The 25,951-nt window shown below is 45.6% G+C and overlaps 1 protein-coding gene across 3 annotated transcripts; it reads left to right on the top strand.

Moving 5' to 3' along the window:
- On the top strand, positions 1-25,360 carry ASB11 (ankyrin repeat and SOCS box containing 11). 3 transcript variants are annotated; one of them, XM_040468243.1, is made up of 8 exons: positions 1-344; positions 9,183-9,262; positions 12,790-12,897; positions 16,021-16,171; positions 20,352-20,486; positions 21,603-21,794; positions 24,779-24,923; positions 25,234-25,360. In XM_040468243.1, the coding sequence occupies exons 1-7, from the start codon at positions 164-166 to the stop codon at positions 24,901-24,903; spliced, it is 972 nt and encodes a 323-aa protein (XP_040324177.1). In that variant the 5' UTR covers positions 1-163; the 3' UTR covers positions 24,904-24,923; positions 25,234-25,360. The 3 variants fall into 3 exon arrangements, with proteins under 3 accessions (XP_040324177.1, XP_040324176.1, XP_040324178.1); XM_040468242.1 differs by having other exon boundaries at positions 24,779-25,360; XM_040468244.1 differs by lacking the exon at positions 1-344 and adding an exon at positions 1,107-1,338 and having other exon boundaries at positions 24,779-25,360.
- Positions 25,361-25,951: the final 591 nt, after the last annotated feature.

Genomic DNA, 25,951 nt, shown 5'->3' with positions numbered 1-25,951 from the left:
CAGCACATGCAGTCTCCGAATCACAGTTAGCTTAGAAGGTACACACGAGTTCTCAGTAACAGAGCACCAAGAGCTAGAAAGTTGAAAATAGATGTCATATGATACCAATTATAACTCAGTGTAATTTTGCAGCACCAAGAACCTGTAGAGAGTGCAAGCCAAAATGGAAGATGGTCCTGTTTCCTATGGCTTTAAAAACATTTTTGTTACAATGTTTGCTACTTTTTTTTTCTTCAAACTTTTAATCAAAGTGTTTTTGGCTCTCCTAACTCATTTCTATATCGTCAAAGGAAATAGAAAAGAAGCGGCTAGGATAGCAGAAGAGATCTATGGTGGAATTTCAGGTAAAATCACACGCGTGTGTTCTCAACACTTAAAAAAAAAAAACCCTCCTAGATGATTCGTACGAATGCTATTTCTGGAGGGTGGATTTTATTTGTGGTTTGGCTTTGTGTGGGTACTTTTAGAAACTACAGCACCGATTTGTGAAGGAGTTTCAGCTTTATTTTTGCCAGTTCGTAGTACTATTATTAGTGGTTATTATTTAAGAAGGAACTAGGGTAGTGGCTTTTTAAGAGTATTTGGAGAAATCTCGTTTCCACTCACCTGAAAAATTACTGATAGGGGATTTTCTTTAATATTTTTCAACAAAGTTTAACAATGCATTCTAACAAGACCGGGTCCCCTCCGGAAATAGAATGACCAATATATCTGATTTCAAGCAGCAGCTGTGGCATGCTATATATATTTTTGTGTTGTCGTTTGCAGTGCGAATTGATTAGCCACTTGTCACTGGCAGGAAAAATCCTTCACGACGCGGCTTTTACTCGTGTGAAATGCCAACATTTGGGTGAAACATTTTAAACTGTCCTGCTTTGTAGGATTTCATCTCCGTTTCTCTCCAGAAACGATTCACCTTAATTGTCGTGAGATGCCACAAAAGTAAATGAATCAGATACACTTGTTGCTGCTGGGCTTGTCACTTGAGAGAGGAGAATTTATTCGTAAACAGAGTTCAGATTTTCCCTCTGTTATTTTTAGCGTTCATAGGGGTTTCCAGGATGACATCATTCTTTATCTAGCGTCCATTTCAATTTGCACCCAGGATTCTCTTTCAAAATAGACTTAGGCTGTGTGATTCCAATATGCCGGACAACTTTGAAGACGCTAGATACCAGCAGTATCCAAAGAAATAAGACCTCCAAAGATAAAGCATCAGAATGCTTCAATTAACTGGGGGAAATGAGGAGAGTCGTGAAGTTTCAGGAAGTGTCAGAAGGCCCGGAATGTGGAAAGAGGTTTCTTTTGGGGATTACATTTGTCACACATTTCAGGGAGGTACGTTGCTTAGACTGGTTAAAAAAAAAAAAAAAAAAAAAAAAAACTCTTTTGTTTCAAGTTAAGTGTGATCTGAAAATCGTATTTTCTAATTTGATATGTAAATATGAACAGGGCTTTGTGAGAGTTTCAGTAACACAATTTTGGTATTCTCAGAGATACATCATCCTCATGGTTTAAATGAGGTCAAATCCAACAAAGTCGTTATTGCAAGAGCGTGTTGAGAATGCTTTCTCCTGTTGCTCACGTGCATTGTTTCTGTCTTTGTCATCCTTAATTCAGTACGCTCTTAAAAAGGTTTTATAATAGTCAAAACCCATGTAAGCATGGTTTGGATTTGGGTCTGGAACTGTAATACAAATCTCTTAAATAGAGCTCACTCATTCCTTAGCTCAAATGCCTTTATTTGTTCAAGCTCGTAGGATAATACTCATTTAATTTGCAAGTAATGTCATGTTATAAAGTCAAAAACGTATCTTTTGAATATCATTAACAAGGCAGGGACTGGGAGAGAATAGTACATGTTAATTTTTCAGTTTAATTTCCTTCCTGTGTATACATATCTACGTGTGTGGATGGCTGTGTGTGTATACAAATACACATTCCCCCCACCCCATACGTGTGTATGCTAGGATATCCAGATGTGGTAAATAAGGCTTTCTATGATAATGCAGGCCGTAACATGCCAGAAACTGGTTTTTTTTTCTTTTGACACTGTTAGCAGTCAGATGCTATATTCTTCAAGCTAGATGTATTAAAAAGAAAGAACAAAATCTTGTGCAACCAGAAATTATCTTTGCTGCTCACTGGTCAGACAGATGTCTGTTGGGAAAATATGTGACATTTAATCAGTAACTTAGCTAATTGACTTAGAAAAGTCTCAGCCCAAGGTTAAATTTCTTGAACAGAGCTGTCAGAAACAAGGGGAGAGCAGTAAAAAAAACTCACCCAGGGCAGGGTTTATTTAGCCTGTCATAGGTCCTGGCACGCTTTCTTTTGGAAGCTAAACCTAGCATCATATCCCTCACTAAATATCATTTTGGGGGCTATAAAATCTTCTGGATTTTTTTTTTCTGGATTTCACATTCTGGAATACATTGGTCAATGTCTTTGTGGCTTAAACTATTACATTTGTAGATAACTTACCAGACCTGAGTTAAACCAGGTTGGCTGTTTTATTTTTCAGCCTTCTTTGTGTGATTTGTCAATAATGTGTGTGTGTGTGTATATATATATATATGTGTGTGTGTGTGTGTGTATGTATATATACATATACATATACACGTGTGTGTGTATATATGTGTATACATATATATATCTACATACACACACACACACACACACACACACACACACACACACTCGTATTTAAGTTGAAAACATTGTCATTAGCCCTTGGCACGACGTCTAGAGCACCGGATGGATCACTGGAGCCCACCTTCAGCCCTCAGATCTCTCTGCAGGTACTTATTCCTGACAGATGCGGTATATGATTTTTCCGCCTTTGCCAATCTGGCCAGAATTGAAGCTGTATTTAGTACAGGGCTTGGTCATCAAACTTGATAAAAATAGAGTATAGATACAGGTTGATAATCTGTTTTCACAACCCTCAGGCCAGACGTGGTTCAGGATTCAGGAGTTTGGGGGCTACTAGGAAGATTACACAGTGCTTATAGTGTATATTACATGGCACTCCCAGCCGGGCCTCGAGCCGCCTCCCCGAATCAAACATCTTGACATTTCTATTTCTGTATCATATTGGATATTTTGAAATACAAATTAAAAAGAAAAACTCTCTTAACCTGAGTCCTTACCGTGCTTCGCTGCCAAAGGAGTTGGCATCAAACTTGGGAAAAAGCTTGGTTTTCAAAATTTGGGTGATTTTACATTTGCAGATGCGAGATTGTGGAAGTGTTGCATTCTTTTTTTTTTTGTTTAATGTTTATGTTAAGCCAAATCTAAAAGATCCGTGTCGGTCTAAATGTTAAGGCTTAAAATGAGTTGTCCTTGTTCTAAATTCAGAAGTCTCACTTTGATTTGATGGCCCCGCCTCTGTCTGACTCATCCCCCTGACTCCTTTTTCCTACCCTTCCCCTACCAGCAGGTTTTTCCTGCTTTTGGTCCCTTCTTGCCAAACCGTCTACCTAGCCTTCTACTCTTGTTCGGTCTTGCTGGTCGTCCTCTCAAGCCTTGGCCCAGCCGTCTTCTTCATGGCGACACATCACAGGTGCCGGCCGGCTTTCCCAAATTTGGACAACCAGCCCTCAGCAGGGGGTGTGCCCACACCAACTGTTACCTTTAGCTCAGCTCTCCTGCTCCTGATGGGCTCAGAGGAACCTTCTAACACCCTGCAAATAGGTGTTCGTTGACCATGGTGCATCTCCTGACTGGAATCGAGTGTTCTAGAAAGTGTGCGCTTTAACTCAATCGTATTCTAATATTTTAGGTATCTCAGGAAATTTATTATAATGTGACTTTTTCCAATTACCTTTGTTTTACTTAAATCATTAATTCTGCTAGGCTCCTGTGTATATTTTGGTTCAAAATTGAGGTTCCTCTTGAATGTGTTTTCTCTGATAAGTGCTACAGGAGAAGATATTGCTTCGTATGATTCTGGAACTTGAATAAAGAGACTAAAGATTGTTCCACGTGCACTAGAGATTATAACTGGTTAGGGGGTTCTTTAAAAGTAATAAACCAGTAAGCTCAAATACTTGTCAGAATCAGGAAGGGGGAAATTGCAAAAAAAAAATTTAATAATTAGTAGTAATAATAACAGGTTTTTATCTTGAATACTTGGCAGTCAGACAACTGTATCCCCTCAGAACCGATTTTGTTACTGAAACGTGTGGTTTTAGGAGCTGTCATATTCTGAGAAAAAGTCCACCGGGGGGGGGGGGGGATGAAAACGCACTTGAACATTTTCCATACACTTCATCAGGAACAAGTAAACATATTTGTCCAGTAAACTATCTTCCTAATGTGCTTGCAGCCCCGTGACACAGGCAGTCTGCCCAAGAACTAAAAATAGACTGCCTTAGGAGAGAAGGGTTGAGTCCTACTTCGGCGCTCACTTATTTGGAGAGCTTAGTTGATATTTCCTGAAAGGAATGGAAAAACTCCCTAGCTGCCAAGTAACTTCAATCCTTAATTTCTCACAATTAGCTCCAATTTGCGAAACAAGAACGGTAAGAGCGAGACACTGCGTGTCGGGAATAAGAGGAAAGCAGGAGAACCCACCATGGCTGAGTTGCTGGAAAGGGTTTTGTGTGAAAACTCTAGGCCCTTTGACGCAAGTGCTGGAAAACAATGGGACCGGGAAGGTGGCTTCCTGGAGAGTGGGTTTGTTTCCAGTGGGGAAACAGAGGATTCCTACATCGAAGGGGATACGAATGGATTCATTTCATGCTATGTATGGAGAGATGGCAGATAGAACGAAGGATCCCCGGCCAAGAAACCTACCCTGAGGTCAGGTGGGATCTCAACACCAGAGCAGGGTGCGTTCTGGGTCACAAAACCTTGGAATTCGGTACTATTTCTGCCAATACTGGAAGTGAGGTCTCATTACGTGGGGCAAATGGGTTGCCGTGCGTTTTGGGGTGTTCCGGTTCACGACGCGAGGCTCTTCCCTTCCCTCCTCTCTCAAAGGCCAAGGGCAGGGGCTCCAGGAGAAATACGAGTTTAGATAAGGGGCCTCTGAAAGCAGGGGAGCTTGGTACCTCCCTGTCAAGTTGGAAGTCAGCCGGGGCAACTTCCGGACCTGTCCGCTGGGCCTGTCCAGCGGGAAGAGGGCAGTGGCGTGGTGAGAAGGAAGCCCAGCCCTGCTCTCTTCCTGCTTTCTGGGTGGACAAGAATATGGCCCCGTAGGCTTGCCATGACATGGGGTGGGAGCTCGGGGTGTCCGAGGGCGCTGCGTTGACAGGGGACGGGAGGAGAGGGGGCCGAATGCCAATGAACAGGAAGGGGGCCTGGAAGTGAGCCCCGGTAGGAAGGGCAAGCCCGCAGACCAGGAGTGACACCTGCAGTTGAGGCAGCAAGCGAGCGAGACCGGCCTCGTCTTCCACTTCCCTGGGGAGACGTCCTCCCTCTCTCTTCTCCCCACCCCCAAACCACAAGGGGAGCTGGCACCCAGAAGAAGGAGGTGGGAACACCTATGGGGACACGCTGCTCTTCTGTCCGCAGCTGCTGGCGTGGCAGAGAGGGCCATCCCCTGCCCCCGGAGGAGGTAGAGGAGAGGAGATTATCTTTCCAAAGTGGACTGACCAGTACACTGGTCGTTTTCAAATCTCTCGATTGAAGAGCTTTGTAAATACAGACAAGGGCACAAATTCTAAGCGAACATCTGGATGAATTTTCACAAAGTGAGCACGATCAGGTACCAGCTCCCCGGAGCAAGACACTGCATATAACCAGCATGGCCCCCACTGGTTCCTCTTCCCGTCAGCCCCCACCCCTCCTTGGGGTCCTTTTGACTCCAAGTGAGTTTGGCCCCCTTTTGTATGTTACGGAAAGGGATCACACAGCACGTGCCCTCCTGTGTCTGGCTTCCTTCACTCGACATTAGGTTTCGAGATCTATCCAGGTTGTATGTGCGGAGTGGGTCTTATGGGACTGGTGAGGAACAGAAATTACTAGAAAGAGGACGAAGATGGAGTTAGGGTTCCTGCTTCTCAGAAGGAAAGGGGACCCCCACAGCCCACTCGGAAGTAAGTTTTAAAAATAATAAAGCCACTTTGTGTTAGTATTCTAATTTCACGATAGCTAGTTACTGTAAATCTTGTTCTGATTTTTGAGTCAAATACTTACTGTACTTTCGGGTGACTCGGGTTCACTGGCTGTTGTTGGAACAAGGGCATAACAGAGCCACGGCTGTAGGTTTGCTCCTTACATGGGTCAAGGTTCTAGTGACGTCCGTGGATGAAGACTGACCTCCTAACCCCAGAGCCCAGGTCCACTTCCAAGAGCGGTTAGGCAAGACTGTAGCATGTCTGATACACAGTTCATATTGAAAGAGGTGAAGATGTATTAGAAGAAAACCAAGGCTGACTAATCGAGGATTATATGCATTCATTATGTCATGATTCCCAGCTTATGCAAATTATAATTTTTAATTTTTTTTCAACGTTTATTTATTTTTGGGACAGAGAGAGACAGAGCATGAACGGGGGAGGGGCAGAGAGAGAGGGAGACACAGAATCGGAAACAGGCTCCAGGCTCCGAGCCATCAGCCCAGAGCCCGACGCGGGGCTCGAACTCACGAACCGCGAGATCGTGACCTGGCTGAAGCCGGACGCTTAACCGACTGCGCCACCCAGGCGCCCCAACCAGCTTATGCAAATTATAAATGTCCAAAGAGATTTTCAAATTCATCGGCTTTTAACTGACTCAGGAACAAGTGGAGACACAAACAGTATTTTTTCATGTTAAAATTTGTATCCATTTTTCTTATCAAAGCATTGCACATTCATATCAGGAGTACGAAAACACCAGTGATTATATGTATGTGTGTGTGTATACTTACTTATATATAAATTAGTTCCAACTTACATATGTGTGTGTATACACACACACACACACACTTTTAAATCTTGGAACTCACTTTGAAGTGACAGAAAAGGCCCAAGAGTGGTACCAAGAATTCCCACTTCTCTTTGCCCAGAGACCCCATTCATATTTACCCAACTTTCCTAATAACGTCCTTGAGAGCAAAAGGATGCATATTGCCTTTAGACGTTGTGTCTCATCAGCCTTCTTCACTGTGGAACGGTTCCTCTGTCCCTCCTCGAACAAGTTACAGGCCAGTTATTTTAGAGAACGGCCCCCAGTTTGAGTTGGCTCACAGTGTCCTCAAGATTAGATTTGGGTTATGCATCTTGAGCAGGAAGATCACAGATGCTACGGTGTATTTCTCCCATCGCATTCCTTCCGATAGTACATGATGTCGCCCGTTGCATTCCATGGCATGGCACACTGGGCCGATTTGTTCCGTCACTTCTGACGTTAACGTTGATCCGCTGGGTAAGGTGGTGTCTACAGTTTGGTGCTACTGTAAAATCGCCTGTATTTCTTTTATAACTAGTAGTTATTTTGTGAGGAGATCACTGGAGCCAGATTCTACCATTTCTTCCACATTTCCAAGTTGGTGTCGTACTATGAGGACGAGCTTCCTCCTTGCTATTTGTATATTAATTTCTATCAGCCAGTACTTATAGATTCCTATTTTCTTTGCTAGGGTATAATCTCCTACCATCACTTTGTATTTGGATGCTGAAGGCATCCCATATTTGACCAGTGGAAGCCCCTTCGAGCCAGCTCCTGCGTCTTTTTGACATGTCCCATCATTCACTGTCTTTCTGGCACAAGGTGTTCGAGGCCACCTTAATCTTACGTTTTTCCTGGCCCAGCCCTGGAATCAGCCATTTCTCCAAGACCTTGTTACAATGGTGCAAATATAAATACACACGTTGAAAATCACATTTTCATACCAACTGCTCCAACTTCAGTCCAACCCCGTAGAGTCCATTCTAGGCTTCCCCCTTTTCATAACGCAGAGGTGACGAGATGGTAAGAAGTGAGTTTCAGCCTAAGAAGAGGGCCTGCTGAAATGTCGATAGCCCTGGTTCCCATCTGCTGGAAAAGTTACTCTGTCCTTGCGGCCTCGAGCTATTTCGCATTCACGTAGTCCTAGCGTTGACGAGGTTGTTTCCACCCGGGTTGCAGGAAGAGGAACACCTGGATTCTTGGCACCATCAGGATCACCTAGAACAGGTTGATGAGATGGGCCTTTTGTGTGAAATCCGAACTGTACGACATGCTTCTCAGTGTGTGAAGAGCACGATCGTATTTGAAATTTTACAAACTGGGACAGGCCTTCCGAAACAAGTGATTGCTCTTTGGCGTATTTTAAGAGGGTTAGTTACTTCGCAAATGCCCACTGAAGCTGGTCAGTCTTGTTTACCGACCAGCAATTACAGGAAAGGAAATATTTGTGAGGCTGTTCTGAAGCTGCCCCTTAGGGCACTGCCCCAGCGTGTGTACTTTTTACTCACAGATTGCTTGGGTACCTGACATTATGGATGTGCTTTATTGGCCTACTTAGAGACCTAAGCCCTTGCTAAGTACTAAATTACTGTACTCCCATTTCACAGATCACGAAATTGACGTTGACATAATTTTAGGAACTTGCCCTTCTTGGCAGAACGTGGTCGAGGTGGGACTTGAACCCAGGCCCTGTGGCCCCGCTGGCTCTGGGCTTAGCCATCACGCTTAACTGCCCACCGAAAAGTTTGGAAGATTGTGTCATCTGAAAAGCCATATTCTACGTCATGGGAATAGATATGCCTCATCACCTAAATGAAAGAGAGACGATTAATTACCTAGGGAATTGAGAGCAAACCCATGTCCCCTGATTCTCAGGCCTCCTTCGTGGGGTACAAGCTGTTGCGTTTTCAGGGTAAAGGTGAGGGTAAGAGGCAGGGTAAAGATGAAAGCAGAGAGGCCTGTCCACCAGCTTTGCCCCTCACTTTGCCTTGTCTGGAGCTATCGGACTCAAGCTCCGAGAAAATGTATTCAAACTCAGCCTATTGCTTATTAAAACCGCGCCCCACCCCCCTGCCGAAAGAATGAGAGAGATGTTACGTGCTCCCTCTCCACGCACACCACTAAATGGATGGACCATATACTCAGTGGCTTGTCACCCTGAAAGTGGCTGCTGAAAGAGCCTGGTGCGTGGTCCAAGTTTCCCTCCTCTTCCCCAAACCTCCTCTCACGGTGGGTGGGCACCACGACTGAGCTGCCCGGAAGAAGACTCCAGACCTTGACTCTGAGCTTGATTTGTGTTGCAGATTGCTGGGCTGATCGATCCCCACTTCATGAAGCTGCGGCCCAGGGGCGCTTACTGGCCCTTAAAACTTTAATTGCACAAGTAAGTGAACCAGAGACTTGAACCTTTGTGCCTGTGCGATCATCAGCGTCATGCTTTACGAGCTTTGACTGAAGCGGAGTCTTGCTTGCCCCATCTGGCTCCCCGCACAGCCAGGCTCGGTGTATGTATTGTCTGCAGCTCAACCGTTTGTTCCTCCTGCCTCTCCTTTCTTGGGAATCTGGCTCATCTCTTCCGCCCAGCGCCCTCCTTCCCCCTCCGGGCCTGCCTTTACCCCATAGGCAGTTTCCCTGTGAGGGTGACGGTAGGTGCCTTCAAATCTTTGTTGCACTAACTCACCCTGTGCTCTCCCAGTGTTCCTTGGTAACAACGGCCCCCCGAAGTTGCATTAGTTAGCTATTACCGCATAACAAATGACCTCAAAACACAGCGGCTGAAAACAACGAGTGCGGATTGTCACGGTTTCTGTGGGCCGAGGGGCAGCCTGGCAGGTGGTTCTGGCTCTGAGTCTCTTGCAGGCAGCGGAGTGTCAGCTGGGGTCGCGGTCACCTCACAGCTCGAGCGGGGAGGATCCGCTTCCAAGCTCACGCATCTGCTTGTTGGCCAGCTTCAACCCCTTGTCACAAAGGCCTCTCCACAGGGCCGAGTCACGAAATGGCAGCTGGCTTCCCCCGGAGAGAGCGGGAGACAGTGCCTTAGAAGCAAGTCTTAGTATAACCTAATCTCCAAAATGGCATCCCATCACTTCTGCCATATTCTATTCATTAGATGTGAGTCGATAGATCCAGCCCACACCCCAGGGGAGGGGATTACAGAGTGAGCCAGTACAAGGAATCGGGGATCGCTGGGGGCCACCTTAGAGTCCGCCTTCCCTGATACAGTATTTCAAGAGCAAATTTACAATGGGTTGACGTGGGTAGATGTTACTCTTTGGGAAGATTGATTAAAGTCTTACTTATTAAGACTATTTTATTTATGACTGTACCCCTAGCACCTTGAACAATGAGTAACGGCTTAGTAAATATTTGTAAAACGAATGAACAAAAGTGTACATGCTCCATTGACATTGTTTTAGAATCTGCGTGTGTATAGAGGAGGTGATTTATTGTATCTTTTTTCCACATCCTAGCTACCACCGAACCTGGCTCCCTTACCATTTTCACATGCGCACACACGTGCACACGGGTGTGCTTTTTTTTTTTTTTGCTCTCCTTTTTTATGAGTTGTGTTACTTCTTAAGGAAGTAGAGGCAAAAGGAAAACAGTACTGCCAGTAGTAATCAAATGGCTTTTGTGCTTGATTTTTATCACTTGCTTATTTATTTCTAAGCACTTTAAAATTTGATTATTTTTTACATGTAATATACTCACATCGTTCAAAGATTACAGTGATACTAAAAGGTACACAGTGAAAAGTCTGGCATCCACCTCCTCCCTCTTAGTCTCCCACTTCAACACTTTTAGTAGTATTTTTTAATAAACGTTTAATTTTGGAATAATTAAAAATTTTTTTTTTCAACGTTTATTTATTTTTGGGACAGAGAGACAGAGCATGAACGGGGGAGGGGCAGAGAGAGAGGGAGACACAGAATCGGAAACAGGCTCCAGGCTCTGAGCCATCAGCCCAGAGCCTGACGCGGGGCTCGAACTCACGGACCGCGAGATCGTGACCTGGCTGAAGTCGGACGCCCAACCGACTGCGCCACCCAGGCGCCCCTAACTTTGGAATAATTTTAAAGAAGAGACGTGGGGTGCCCAGTGGCTCAGTCGGTTAAGCTTCCGACTTCGGCCCAGGTCACGATCTCACGGTTCGTGGGTTCGAGCCCCGCATCGGGCTCTGTGCTGCCAGCTCGGAGCCTTGAGCCTGCTTCGGATTCTTTGTCTCCCGCTCTCTCTCTGCCCCATCCCCTGCTTGTGCTCTGTCTCAAAAATAAATAAACTTTTTTTTTTTTTTTAAATAAAGAAGAGTTGCAAAGAGAGTACAGACAGCTCCCAGATGCCTATACTTCACCCAACTTCCCCTAGTGCTAATATTATATAACCATGGTACTTTAGTAAAACATAAGAAAGTAACATTGTTAACACCATTAACTAAACTGCAGATTATTGAGATCACACCAGTTTTCCCACAGAGTCCTTTTTCTCTTCCAGGCCCCAATGCAGGATCCCACATTGTATTTGGTACTTATTATTTTTTTATGTTTGTTTATTCTTGAGAGAGAGAGAGAGAGAATGCAAGCGGTGCAGGGACAGAGAGAGGAGAGAATCCCAAGCATGCTCTGTGCCGTCAGCGCAGAGCCCGAAGCAGGGCTCAAACTCACAAACTGTGAGATCCTGACCTGGGCTGAAATCAAGAGTCGGGCCGCTCAACCGACTGAGCCACCCAGGTGTCCCCCACCCCCGACTTTATTTTTAAGTATACTTCATAAGCATGTTGATTTCTGTAAACCAGTGTGCTTAAATGTGTCAGGAGTGCTCTTCAGAGAGAAGTTGAGCTTTTTCTCAGTGCAGGCACACTTCTTTACCCTTACACACTAGTAAAAAAATGTATTATTTTATTTTTTACTTTATTTCACATACAGTGTGGTGGGGTAAAGCAGGAAACCAGGGATGAGAAACTCCTATCGTGCTGGCTGGCATCGACGGCTGGGGGAACCTTAAGTCTTAGTAATAGTTTGAACTTTCTGCCTCTCCGTTTTCTCGTGCACAATGAAGGTGATTCACTCTAGACGGTCTTTCAGGCCCGTCCAACATCACATGGGTACGAATCCAGGAATTGACTTTGCACCAGATGGAAGTTTTGTTTTTTGTTTTTCCTAGTACACTGCTGCCACCTTGTGGGCTAGCCTGTTTTTCTTTTCTTAAAGGGAAATAATACACAGGGAAATTTTCCTAATTGTATTTAAATACCCAAAATGAAATATACAGCACAGCTCTAGAGTAATGACATCATATTCAGGGCATGAGAATGGATGGGACCAACGAGGTACAGAGAGGCCCTAAGAGGAAGGGACAGGGCAATAGTGGCAACTCCCAGCTGCTGGCCACAGCAGGGATGCTGCCAGCCCCAGGGACGTGGGGCGGGAGGCCGTGGGAACTTAGGTTGGCGTTTGGGGTTCAGGGTCATGCACTAGGTTTCGAAGTTTTCAGTGGGTCGGTTAGGAGGCAGGAAATCAGAAGCAGAACTCCGTTCAGAAAAGCTGAGAGGGACCTCCTGCTTTCACAGAAAGTGGTAATCATGGGTAGGGGGGATGGTCAGGGCCAAGTTGTGAAAATCAGGGCACGAAGTCAGAGTCGGCCAGCAGCGAGGCTGATCGTGCCCATCTGCCACATGGACTCCAAGACAAGGCATAAGAGGAGGGGGGCGTGCTGGGACTGGGTAAGGAGAAGCCGCTGGCCCTGGACCCTGGTACTGCAGAGGCCTCTCCATGCGCTGGAGTTGCGGTCAAGAGCAGTGCTGCTACTACGGCATACGAATGCCGGAGCGCTGTCTGCTGGACTCCGGCCTCTGAAGTCCGGGAGTCGCCGGCATTGCTAATGCAGCCTCGACCCCTTCTCTCCAAATTCTAGGGTGTCAACGTGAACCTCGTGACAATTAACCGGGTCTCTTCGCTCCACGAGGCGTGCCTCGGAGGTCACGTGGCCTGCGCTAAAGCCTTATTGGAAAAGGGCGCGCACGTGAGTACCGCCCCTCCCCCCGCCTCCCCCCGCCGCCCCCCTCCCGCAGCCCTGTCTGCCCAGGTGCACCTGCTAGGGTCTAAACAGATGCTACCCTCCAGACTGTGCACCCACTGGCGGTGTAGACAGGTCTGGCCCTGTCCGCGTGCACATTCCTGAGACACGGTTGGTCACTCCCCTCTTCAGCCTCTGTGCCCGTGGGCGAGCATTCTAATGAGGTAATTCACAGGAATCCTTGAAAATTGCCCTGCTGAGTTTCAAAAGATCAACTCAAACTAGAGTTCTCTGAAACCGATCTCGGGAAATGGACTGTGAAACATGAGAAAGAGTACAATTTAAAAGAGCGACAACAAAAACGCTCTTAATTCAACACCGTAAACCAACGACTATTTTTATTGAGCAAAATCATCAAATTAAATAAGCTTTTAATAAGTAATACATTGAAAAAACCCGACAGAATTAACTTTATCTTAAAATTCTATCCTTATGTATCTTTTTCTCTTTTTAGGTTTATTTTAGTTTTAAATTATCGTTTTTAACTCTGGTATAGTTAACATATAGTGTTTTATTAGTTTCAGGTGTACAATATAGTGACTCAACAATGCCATACACCCCCCAGTATCCTTATTTCAAGCATGAGTGGCTGAGGTGCTGTGTGTAATTGATATCACAACAGAACTGTGAAATTACAACTTTTGAAAATCTCAGTGACATTCATTTAGTTGCCAGATACCATTGTGTTGCTAATTTCCACTTTTTAACTCAGTCCTCGTGTTGTTTCACGAGCTGCAATGTTTTTAGGTGCTTAACTGAAGCTGTTCTTTGCATTTTATATGGAAGTTGGGTCTCTCTGTGTCGAACTGAATATAAAAGCCTTTCTTGGGCAAAGTGATTTTCCCCATGCCACAGTGGTCGTGTGTTTTTATGCGGTGGTGCTTCCTGAAGTTACTGGGTAGTCAACTCACATGTAGTGACGGGGTGAGGCTGGGTGAGGGCCGTTTCCTTCCGTTGGCGGGAGATAGCAAACCACATCGGGTTGTGGAGGAGTGTGTGCTGGTACAACTCTGGGAGTTTTTGTGGGAGACAAAAAAAAAAAAAAGAGTCAGACGCAGTCCCTTGTGTTTGGCCATCTTTTGAGGAAACAGTCGATGAAGATTGTGTTATTTAACATTTAAATCAGAAGGAGACAAGGAATAAAAGAGAGTTGGTCAATCAGTAGGAAATTCCTCAAACTTGGCAGGCCCGTGGGTGCCTCAAACTCCGTGCATCTGAAACTTGTGCTTCTGATGTCCTTCCCCGGGGGACGGGCTCCCCTTGCAGCCCGGTCTCAGAGGCCAGGTGAAACACATTCCTGCGTTCCCCCGTTCCAGACCTGGGATCATCCTACTTCTCCCATCTCCCTGACTAATTAATCACCACATCCTGCTAATTTTGCTTCCTCAGTATTTCTCAAGTCTGTACTCTCTTTTGCCTTGCTCCTGTGGTGCTCGAAAGCATTTATTATTTTTTAAAACATTTTTAATGTTTATTTGAGAGAGAGACAGGGGGAACAAGAGGGGGAGGGGCAGAGAGAGGGAGACACAGAATCCGAAGCAGGCTCCAGGCTCTGAGCTGTCAGCACAGAGCCCGGTGCGGGGCTCCAACTCCCAGATGGAGAGATCTTGACCTGGGCTGAAGTCAGACGCTTAACTGACTGAGCCACCCAGGCGCCCCAAGCATTTATTATTGTATCAAAATGATCTCTTTCTGTGTTTGTCTTCCCTGATAGAATTCACCCTGTTCAGGAGACGCAAGTTGCCTTACTCGCCTTTGTTTCTGAAACACTGGCACCTAATAGGTGCTCAATAAATGTTTGCTGCCCTGACCTGAGAAACTGAGGAAATCAAATTAGAAGACTTCGGGACTGAGGATGAGGATGATTCTCAGTAACAACAAATCAAACCAGTTCCACCAAATATTTTTTCAGTACAAATGTAAATAGGTTAGAAAATCCCTAGGCTGTATGAATTTGCACACTACCTCCCCTGTCCTTGTCTGTCGCCGCCATCTTAGCCTCTCCTCCTTCACTTTCCAATATAATGGGGGCTACCCTGGGACTGTGGAGAGGGAGCTTTTTTGTTTGTTTCTGAGACCAGAAAATTTGGGATCCTGATTCTCACACGCCCGCATCCTCAGTTGTTGAGGCAAGAGCCTCGCCACCGGAAGGCCTTGGTCCCCTGATGTCCTGGCCAACCTATTGCTAATACCCAAAGATGCCCTCCAGCTGTGTTGCTTCTCAGGTGCCTCCCGCATCCCTAGAAGGCACCCAGGGTGGTTGGAGACCCCATGTTGATGGCTGTTTTCTTTGTGCCTTTGGCTTGATCGTGATCTCTTTAGGAGTCACTGCTGGCACACGCAATCGGTACGGACTAGAGCAGACCAGTAAGAGAACTTGTGGCAAGACAGACAGAACTGCGGGGAAATTGCTGAGGAGATTTTTTGCAAGCGCAGATTTGGGGACCTGGCTTCTCCAGTACTTTCGGTGCCCACCCCATTGGTTCATGATTGGGATGGGGAGTCAGCTCCGTAGGAACGGCCAATGAAAATAACTGTCGTTGCAAATGTTTACTAAATGCTCACCGGGCACCAGGCAGTGTTCTTAGTGTTTAACATGTGGTGACTCACTTGATGCACCCAATAACTTCATGAGGCAGAGTCTTTAATGATCCTCATTTTACAGGTAAGGAAACTGAGGCACAGAAAGTTAATAACCCGACCAAGGCTTCTGAACAAATAGAAGAGAGAACGCTGGGATTTGAACCCAAGCTAATGGTACCAGCGGCCATGCTCCTAACCACCAAACGGGCCCCCCCTCCTCCATGGTTAGGAGGCTCGTAAGAAGCTCTGGAATACCCATGCATACATTTGAAAAGCTCTGTCCCATTTTGTCCCACTTGGGATATTATTTGTAGGTGAGAGTTGACAGATTGCTGGCATTTAAAAAACATGGTACCGTAGTGATGTGGAGTTCCCTCGCTCATCCACCAGCATGGGAAATTTCTCCAGGCAGATGCATAGGAATAAACACTTGGCAACGGTGAGAGAAAAATCGCAAATCCTCTGGGCCTCTTCGCTCATCGTTAGGTCAACGGAGTGACGGTCCACGGAGCCACGCCCCTCTTCAACGCGTGCCGGAGCGGCAGTGCTGCGTGCGTCCACGTGCTGCTGGAGTTTGGAGCCAAGGCCCAGCTGGAGGCGCACTTGGCTTCACCCATCCACGAGGCAGTGAAGAGAGGTGAGTCGGCCGTCACAATGCACACCAACTGGTGGGCTCGCTCCGATCTGCGCGAATCAGTGGTATAGTGTTCGCCACGCCCTTTCTGTCTGCCATGTCGCATTTCCTAGGGAGTCGGTCTCTCGGCAGGCCCCTCTGGAAACTCTTTGCTGGTGTTTTGGTGGCTCCGACTGCAGGGATGACTTCCATGAGTCGTACGTTGCGTATGTCTTGTCTTTACTAGGAAAGAGCAGCTCATTTCCCAAAGCCCATAAAGCATCAGGCACTAAAATAAATTATGAAAGTGTCTGAAAGCCAAGGCTGATGGTATCCCTAATGGACGATTCAACATAACTGCCCACAACCAGCAGTATACTCTAGACGAGCTGCTGACTTCAAGGTCATTAGGTATTGAAAAAAGGTTGCAACTTTAAAAACATCGCATTAGAAACCTTCAGGTTGATTCTAGCTTCCCGTGTTCTCAGTTACTTTTGAAATGAGGGAAAAGAGTAAAATCGAGGTCTTTAAAAACTTGATGCATTGGCTAGACAGAACAAGAAGACACCTTTGAAAGGTCAAGGCCATTTGTCAAAGGTCACACTGACAGAGCAGCATTTCTGTCACCCACTGGTGGAGTTATTCTCTTATATTGAGATCAGAAATACAGTGGGGAAGTTAGAATGCTGTAGAACAGTGATCTTTGCGGGTCTAATTCGGGATGAAAGTCTTCATTTCAAAAGGCAATAGTGAAAGATTTGCCCCAGGTTATTAAATATGTCACTTGGTAATTTTTTTTTTTTTTTTTTTTGCAGCGGACCACTTTTTTCCTCTGCTTTTATTTTTGTTCCATTTCTTTAACAATTGAAGTCTAATTAGCGTACAGTGTTCTATTAGTTTCAGGCGTACAATATAATGAGTTAACAATTCTGTGCATTACTCAGTGTTACTCCTGATTGCCTTCATCTCTTTCACCCCCCGCCCCCCGCCGTAATCATCAGTGTGTTCTCTGTATTTGAGTCTGGTTTTCTTTTTGTCTTTTTGCCCCCTTTGTTTATGGATTACTTGAAATGCAACAAAAGACCTAAATCTCAATGTATCCATGGTTTTGATGTCTTGTACATATTTAATAAACATCTATTGATTAATAACCGAGGTTGGTCATTTCCCAAACTTCAAGTAGATCCTTTAAGTTGAAGGAAGATGGTCTCCTTTGGAAATGATTGATCTAAAAGTTTAAAAAATTGTCTTACTATTGATTTGAAGTGAAAATTAATCTGATATTTGCATTTCCATCCAAACATTTAAAAATGGATACATATTGGGAATGGTTTGAATTATTTAATTCGTGGATGGTTTTATGTTGGGGTGTTTGGTATCTATGGACCTACGGAATACATACGTACTTATAAATACACTAATTCATGTGTCTCTACATACTTTTTTTTCTGTATCTAAAAGCATGTTAGGAACCAACATGCACAGAATGGAAGAGAAAATAGCAAATTCATTATTTTAGATACTGTTACATTAGTGTCCATCATTTATATATTAATTTTTTAAAACTTCTGTGAGTACTTAAATTTAACTCAGACCAGGCTCAGTTTCTTCCACAAAGAAAAAGAAAAACAAAAGTAAAAGGGCAGGAATTATTTTTTATTTTAAGTTTATTTATTTTGAGAGAGCAAGTGAGTGGGGGAGGGGCAGAGAGAGAGAGAGAGAGAGAGAGAGGGTGAGAGAGAATCCCAGGCAGGCTTTACGCTGTCAGCATGGAGCCCGATGTGGGGTTTGAACCCATGAACTGTGAGATCATTACCTGAGCTGAAACCAAGGCGCCTTTGGGCAGGAATTATTTTAAAATGTTTATTAGAGAATTTTTACATCCATATTCATCAGGGATATTGGCCTGTAGTTCTCTTTTTTTGCTGGGTCTCTGTCTGGTTTAGGAATCAAAGTAATGCTGGCTTCATAGAATGAGCCTGGAAGTTTTCCTTCCCTTTTTATTTTTTGGAACATCTTGAGAAGGATAGGTATTATCTCTGCTTTAAACGTCTGGTAGAACTCCCCTGGGAAGCCATCTGGTCCAGGACTCTTATTTGTTGGGAGATTTTTGATAACTGATTCAATTTCTTCGCTGGTTATGGGTATGTTCAAGCTTTCTATTTCTTCCTGTTTGAGTTTTGGAAGTGTGTGGGTGCTTAGGAATTTGTCCATTTCTTCCAGGTTGTCCAGTTTGTTGGCATATAATTTTTCATAATATTCCCCGATAATTGCTTGTATTTCTGAGGGATTGATTGTAATAATTCCATTTCATTCATGATTTTATCTATTTGGGTCATCTCCCTTTTCTTTTTAAGGAGCCTGGCTAGAGGTTTATCAATTTTGTTTATTTTTTCAAAAAACCAACTCTTGGTTTCGTTGATCTGCTCTACAGTTTTTTAGATTCTATATTGTTTATTTCTGCTCTAATCTTTATTATTTCTCTTCTGCTGGGTTTAGGCTGCCTTTGCTGTTCTGCTTCTATTTCCTTTAGGTGTGCTGTTAGATTTTGTATTTGGGATTTTTCTTGTTTCTTGAGATAGGCCTGGATTGCAATGTATTTTCCTCTCAGGACTGCCTTTGCTGCATCCCAAAGCGTTTGGATTGTGTATTTCCATTTTCATTTGTTTCCATATATTTTTTTTTTATTTTTTTTAACGTTTATTTATTTTTGAGACAGAGAGAGAGCATGAACAGGGGAGGGGCAGAGAGAGAGGGAGACACAGAATCGGAAGCAGGCTCCAGGCTCTGAGCCATCAGCCCAGAGCCCGACGCAGGGCTCGAACTCACGGACCGTGAGATTGTGACCTGAGCTGAAGTCGGGACACTTAACCAACTGAGCCACCCAGGCGCCCCATGTTTCCATATATTTTTAAATTTCTTCTCTACTTGCCTGGTTTGACCCATTCATTCTTTAGTAGGGTGTTCTTTAACCTCCACGTTTTTGGAGGTTTGCAGACTTTTTCCTGTGGTTGATTTCAGATTTCATAACGCTGTGGTCTGAAAGCATGCATGGTATGATCTCAATTCTTTTATACTTATGAAGGGCTGTTTTGTGACCCAGTATGTGATCTGTCTTGGAGAATGTTCCATGTGCACTCGAGAAGAAAGTATGTTCTGTCGCTTTGGGATGCAGAGTTCTAAATATATCTGTCAAGTCCATCTGGTCCACTCGAGTCTATTCGTTGGGCAGCCTCTCCGAGGAGAATGCTTGTTTATGTAGTTGTTGTTAAGCCCTGAATTTGAAAGTGCAGTTACACGTATATTCTATAGTTGGGGCTTTACATATTCTCATAGGTGTCTTCCAGGTTAACCAGAATAAGGAGGTGCAGCCGTACACGGGCCTTGGATTTGAGCACTGGCTTTTGTGGGCCGTTTACCCCTGTGCGTCTTGCAGCCTCTGTTTGTAAACTGGTGGCTTCACCGTGAAGAATGATTCCAGCTGTGCTCCTTGGAGCCCATAGTTTAGATGGAGGCACTGTAAGGGCTGCAAAGAGGAGTTGAACTGGGGACGTATGGGCATTCTTTTCTCTTTAATGGTTTTTATTTTGGACTTTTCTAAGATTTCCAAAAAGATATTTTTTTCTGCCTAAAAAAAAATCTAGTTTCTCTCTTTTTTTCTTTACACTTATTTATTTTTGAGAGAGAGAGGGAGCGAGAGAGAGGATGTCAAATAGACTCTGAGCTGACAGCGCAGAGCCCAATGTGGGGCTCAATCTCACGAATCGTGAGATCATGACCTGAGCTGAAATCAAGAGACGCTTAACCCACTGAGCCACCCAGGTACCCACCCGGCTAGGCTCTTTCTTTCTTTCTTTCTTTCTTTCTTTCTTTCTTTCTCTCCTTCTTTCTTTTTTAATGTTTATTTATTTTTGAGCGAGCGAGCAAGCGAGCGCGTGCAAGTAGGGGAGGGGCAGAGAGAGGAGACACAGAATCCAAAGAAAGCTCCAGGTTCTGAGCTGTCAGCACAGAGCCCGACGCGGGGCTCGAACCCACAAACCGTGAGGTCATGACCTGAGCCGAAGTCGGACGCTCAACGGACTGAGCCACCTAGGCGCCCCTGGGCTAGGTTTTTTCTAAAGCCCATTCCAGGTAAGCACTTCTGTAGTTCTGTAAATAGTCAATATTTCCCTTACTTGAGTAAGGTTGTCTTTTGTGCCACCAGGTCATAGAGAGTGCATGGAGATTCTTCTGGCAAATAACGTTAACATTGACCAAGAAGTGCCCCAGCTTGGAACTCCCCTGTATGTGGCCTGCACCTACCAGAGGGTAGACTGTGTGAAGAAACTTCTAGAATTAGGTAACTTCCAGAAATCTTTTTATGAGAAGAACCTGTTAACCTTGTTGGTTTTCCATGGCTTTAAAGACTAAGTTCTTGTCAGGCTGGACAAAATTCTGACAGTATTTGCTGTTTGAATGTTTAAAACAGAACGTTTCCAGAGAAATGAGTGTCCACTTCCTTTGGTATTGGCTCCATTTACCTGGTATGGTTCTCTTTGGTGGTTTCAAGAGAGAGCAAGAGTCTCTTTCCCATGAGTCCTAGTGGGAAAAAAAGAATTTTATTGCGTTGGCTCTTTTTGAGTTACCTGCCCATCTCTGAACCAATCATGGTGGCCAAAGGAAATATGGTACGCTGACTGGCTTAGATTTCAGTCTACCTTGTAGTTGTCGGGCTTCCCTGGAAACACGTGAGCCGGGAATCCCAGGGGATGGTTCCTCAGAGGGAGACCTAGGTGTGGTTATCAGGAGGATGCCGGATAGCAAAAATAACAGACATTTGCCATAGACTCCCTTAGATCAATCCTGCTAAGGTACTTAGTAACTTCCTTCATTCTAAAAGGTAGATACAGACACTGGGAGTGGGGGGCGGCCCCCCCCAAGTAAAATGTCTTGAAACTATTACTTGATTAAAGATTCCCCAAACTTCACCACTGACATTAGAGGCTGTACTAAGAACTTTTAAATAAGAATTTTTATCTCCAAGATTTTTTTTTTTTTTGTCTTTTTCATCCCCTATCATTTACTACTCCCTGTCGGAGTTGAGAAAACTTTTTCTTGGAGCCCGGAATAACATAAGTACCAAATAATCTTAACTTTATCCTTTGCCAAAAAACAAAATAATTCTGCGTAAAAGGCGCTGCAGGTGTTTCATTTTGTCTGTCGCACGGTTCCTATGGAAAAGCAAGGAACGTATTTTAAGTGCCTAAAAATGTCTCTCTTCACTCTTCTCACCCAGATCCTTTGAAACAGTTTCAGTAGCCACTGCTGAGGCTCTAGGTTTGGGTCAGACATTTTTGAAGATTGGCCCAGCATGTCATGAGATTCAAGATGCTTTCCTCCACAGCTGCTGTATTTTAGGCCTGTCGTATTCCCACATCAACGTTCAGCGTTGACTCGTGTCATTTGCTTTCTCAAGGAGCCAGCGTGGACCGCGGCCAGAGTCTGGACACCCCGCTCCACGCCGCTGCGAGGCAGTCCAGCGTGGAGGTTGTCCACCTGCTAGCAGACTATGGGGCTCCCCTGAAGTGCAGAAATGCCGAGGGGAAAAGTGCGTTGGATCTGGCGGCTCCAAAAAGCGGTGTGGAGCAGGCCCTCCTGCTCCGGGAAGGTAACGAAGGGCTGGGTGTCCAGTTCTCTCCCGGAAGCCCATCCTCTGTCTCCCCTCCCTGTCTTATCTCCAGACTTCCTTACCTCTTTTCTCTTTCTCCTTGGGAGTGGCATGTGGGAGGCAGCAGGCGTCGCTGGCGTCACCGAGATGGGATTCGATAGGCGTATGTGTTCACTTGTAATGGAAGGGCATTTATGCAACCGGGAGGTTGCTGTGTATTTTTCGTGATGAGAAAATACTCTGAGAACTCTTTTCACCACGAAAAGGTGAACTGCCACATCTGGCTTGGAATAAGTGCCCAGCGGAGTGGACCAAGACCCTGCTTTGTCGTATTTGGAGAAATATTTGTCAGCGGAAGCTAGCAATACTTGAGCTAGAGGCTGTAGGCTGGACACGGAGTGTGTATTTCAGACACTGGACTAGGTGGCCGAGTCGATTGCCTGCCCTCGAGATCAGGGAGCAGGCGGATCTGTGCCCCCCATTGCCTCACTCCCCTTTCCACCGTGGGCCAGTGGAGCTCCAGATGCCCGAGGAGACCAGGCGGGTCTCTAAGAGGCTCTGCATTCCAAATTCAGAAGTCAGTCATGCTAAGTCTATACAGAAAGAGAACATTATCCAAGCCTGTACTGATCATTTGTATGCTTGGGAGACTATTAAAGGTAATGGTAATAAGGGGCACCTGGGTGGCTCGGTCAGTTAAGCATCTGACTGTTGGTTCCGGCTCAGGTCATGATCTCACGGTTTGTGGGATCGAGCCCCGCGTCGGGCTCTATGCTGACAGTGCAGAGCCTGCTTGGGATTCTCTCTTTCCCTCCCTCTCTGCCCCTCCCCTGCTCGTTCTCTCTCTCTGTCTCTCACTCTCTCTCAGAATAAATAAACTTAAAAACAGTGATAGTCATTATTCAGTTTTACACGTGTTAGGCGCTGAGCTAAAAAATTTGAAACCTGGATTAATCTCCCTGAATTCTGAAAACTTTAAAGCCGCGAGCACTTTGCAGTAGCTGGTGCTGTCCCGGCTGAAGATAGGACAAGAGAGCATAAAGATACTGGCTTGCAGAGGGTCATATGACTGCTAAGGAGAAGTAGGACCCCAGCCAAGCAGTCTGACTCCAGAACATGCGCTCAGTGTTATGATGGCCCCGCGCTGAACCTTCTGAAACACTTTCTGGTTGAGAAGGGTTTTATTTTACTCACCAGTTCCACTTCACGAAACCACCCTCGTGTCTTCTATACCTTCCAAGTAGAATGCTCGGTTCAGTCATTTCAGGAATGCTTTCTAGGTCAGTGCTTCTTTTTTAAAAAATTTTTTAAATGTTTCCTTTTGAGAGAGAGAGCGAGAGCACAAGCAGGGGAGGGGCAGAGAGAGAGGGAGACACAGAATCCAGAGCAGGCTCCAGGCTCCAAGCCATCAGCACAGAGCCCAATGCGGGGGCTCGAACCCACGGACTGCATGACCACGACCTGAGCCAAAGTCGGACGCTTAACCGACTGAGCCACCCAGACATCCCTCGGTCAGTGCTTCTTAAGTTCTACCATGAGTACGAATCACCTGGTGATCTAATTAGAATGCAGATTTGGGTTCAGGAGGTCTGGGATGGGGCCTAGACTCTATACACCCACTGGGTTCCCAGGTAGTGCTGTTGAACTGAGGCCACACTTTGAGTACCACTGGTCTAGATTACTCCCAATAGTCGATGTCATTAATGGTTGCTCTTTTATTTGAATCTCCACTCGAAGAACTCTGATCTTCCTTACCGGCTCCCAGTTTGGAAATGCCAGGTCCTTGCCAACTGTTAGCCGAGAATATGGTTTATGGCAATTGCCACATTTCCTCTTTTCTTCCGTCAAAGATGTTTCCAGGTCCAGGATTTAGATTCGTTCTAAGCAGGTGCTTCTGTCTTCTGTCGTCACAAGTACAGCTGCTTGGTCTGGAAGGATGGACACCAGCTGTGTCACAGTTCACTCTGGTATCTGACCTTCTCTAGGCACGCTGGACGATTTGTCTGCGTTACTGTTTCCCAGAGGAGCTTCGGTTGGGTGACAGGTGGAGATGCTTTCCGCTCACACTTCCCAAGATTTTAACAAAGGGCACTTATGTGCTCTGTCACATAGATCCTCCTTAGAAACCTCAATTCAGGGGTTATCTGGCTATTTGCATATGCAGTGCCCCATTTCTCATGGGTGGCAAGATCCTGTTACAGTAGGATTGTCTTGAGAAGGACAACTTTATGCAGTCCGGTAATCACACAGGTCTACTTGAAGGGATCTTTCCTGATACAGTGAGGCTAGGGAGCACTGGGACATTACAAATGCCTCTGTATAACTAGCGTTCCAGCCAAAGCCTCATTCGTCCTATTCAGCCATATCTGGGGCTCTTGTCACTTTCCTTCAGCCACGCAAACCCATGGGCGTGATGACTCCGTGAGCCCCTTTGAGACTGAGGTTTGGGATATAATGGGGGTTAAGTGAGTTGGGTCCTTTCTCTAGATCCTTCATGGAGCTGGGAGCCTTGTGTGAATGGAGGGCCCTTCCGAAAATGACTTGGGACCCAGGCAGCACCGCCTCACGGGCAGCCAGAGCCAGGAGGTCCGGGAGGCCTCTGTGACCTTACAGGCCTTTATGCCCTCCTGGCAGCTGTCCCTCGCTTGGTTCTCCTTGGCTAGTATTATCCCGTGTGTTGGCGCGTGTGATACGTGAATGAGGCGCGTTCCCTTGAGGCCTCATGCTTCATTCCTGACTTGCCTCTGCTTAGCCTCATTCCCCACTATCGCTAACACGCTCACCTTTGGAGGGCTCACCCAAACATGTCGCCGCCCAGAGGGGCACACTGGGATCCCTGTGTGTATTTAGCGTCTGCTACATCGCTCTACGATCCGTGCACGGAGCCAGCTTGTGGAGCATTTCAGCCTCTTCCGGTCCTCTGGTCTCCCCTTCTCCCCCAGCCCCACCACCATGAACTTCACACATTGTAACTTCTTCCCCAGGCCCGCCTGCTCTCTCCCAGCTCTGTCGCCTGTGTGTCCGGAAGTGCTTGGGCCGAGCGTGTCGTCAAACCATCCGTGAACTGCATCTGCCGGAGCTGCTGGAAAGATTCCTGCTATACCGGTAGTCCCAGCTGGCCTTGGGAAGGTACTTGGAAATGAGCAGGCTACTGCCTGCTGTACCCAGGGTACTTAGTGTAGACACCCAGTGGCTAGGCTCTGAGTACCTTCCAATGAGCAGAGTCAGCTAGTGTTGGTCCCCGAAGAACCAGAACACCCGAGGAGTAGAAACTCCTGGTTAATGCTCTCGTTCCCCAAGGGGCAACCGGAAGCCTTTTGGTTTTTAGCTTTTGTTGTTAAGACACTTTAGAAATCTGTGCAGCGGAGTGAAAATAATCTGTGTTTGAAGATTCGTGGTCTTTAATTATCTAAGGGTCAATATTATACATATCTTGCAGATACGTGTGAATCTTGGGTGAATAAGAGTCTGACGAGTGTATCTCATGATGTGTTCCTGATGTAGTCCCTCCCTCCTTTGCCCTTTCTTTCTCTGCTTCCATGAATAAACTTCTGCTGTAATTTTGATTTCCTTGCCATTTATATATATACACACGCGCGCGTGTGTGTGTGTGTGCGCGCTGAATGCATTCAAAACATCAAAGTTAACAGAGACTTGCAGTTACTGAGGTCTTGGTTGATAAGAGAAATGTTGCTCGTCACTTCTGACATTAAAGGCTGTTCGTTGAAGCACACGGTTCTAGAACAGGGCAACGCTGGCTGCTCCCCTATTACCTGAACCCGCAGGCACTGTTTGATGCATGTTGCAACCCAAGCATCCATCAGCTTATTTTCAAAGTCAAGAGCCTCAGGGTTGTTTGAAATAATTATATGTTAATGCCAGTCGCCAAGACATGCTCCGTGCCGGGTCACTATTATTTCTGTGAGCCTGGGTCCAAAGTAAGCATGGCATTTTTAATAGGAGCAACAGCCTTCTCCTCCCCCTCCCTTTTCTTCTTTTCCACTCCCCCCTTCTGCTCTTCCCACTTCTCACCTTTCTTTTCCTCCTCCCCCTCCCTTTTGTGAATTTAGAACTTCGGTAAGTTCTGACGTGGATAAACTTTTAATTGTTGTAAGTACTACTGTCATGTAAAATTAGCTTCTAAGAAGAAAATTTTC

This window comes from Herpailurus yagouaroundi, unplaced genomic scaffold, assembly GCF_014898765.1.
Source record: "Herpailurus yagouaroundi ecotype Mexico unplaced genomic scaffold, PumYag 67690, whole genome shotgun sequence".
Lineage (NCBI taxonomy): Eukaryota > Metazoa > Chordata > Mammalia > Carnivora > Felidae > Herpailurus > Herpailurus yagouaroundi.
Note: the sequence above shows the minus strand (reverse complement) of the source record. Positions and strands in the feature narration are given on the sequence as shown.

What these genes read in the sequence shown, in the direction of transcription:
- ASB11 (XM_040468243.1), top strand. Translation starts at nt 164, where the DNA reads ATGGAAGATGGTCCTGTTTCCTATGGCTTTAAAAACATTTTTGTTACA. An exon ending in TTAAAACTTTAATTGCACAA is followed by an intron (nt 9,263 to 12,789) that starts GTAAGTGAACCA and finishes TCCAAATTCTAG; the next exon opens with GGTGTCAACGTGAACCTCGT. An exon ending in TATTGGAAAAGGGCGCGCAC is followed by an intron (nt 12,898 to 16,020) that starts GTGAGTACCGCC and finishes GCTCATCGTTAG; the next exon opens with GTCAACGGAGTGACGGTCCA.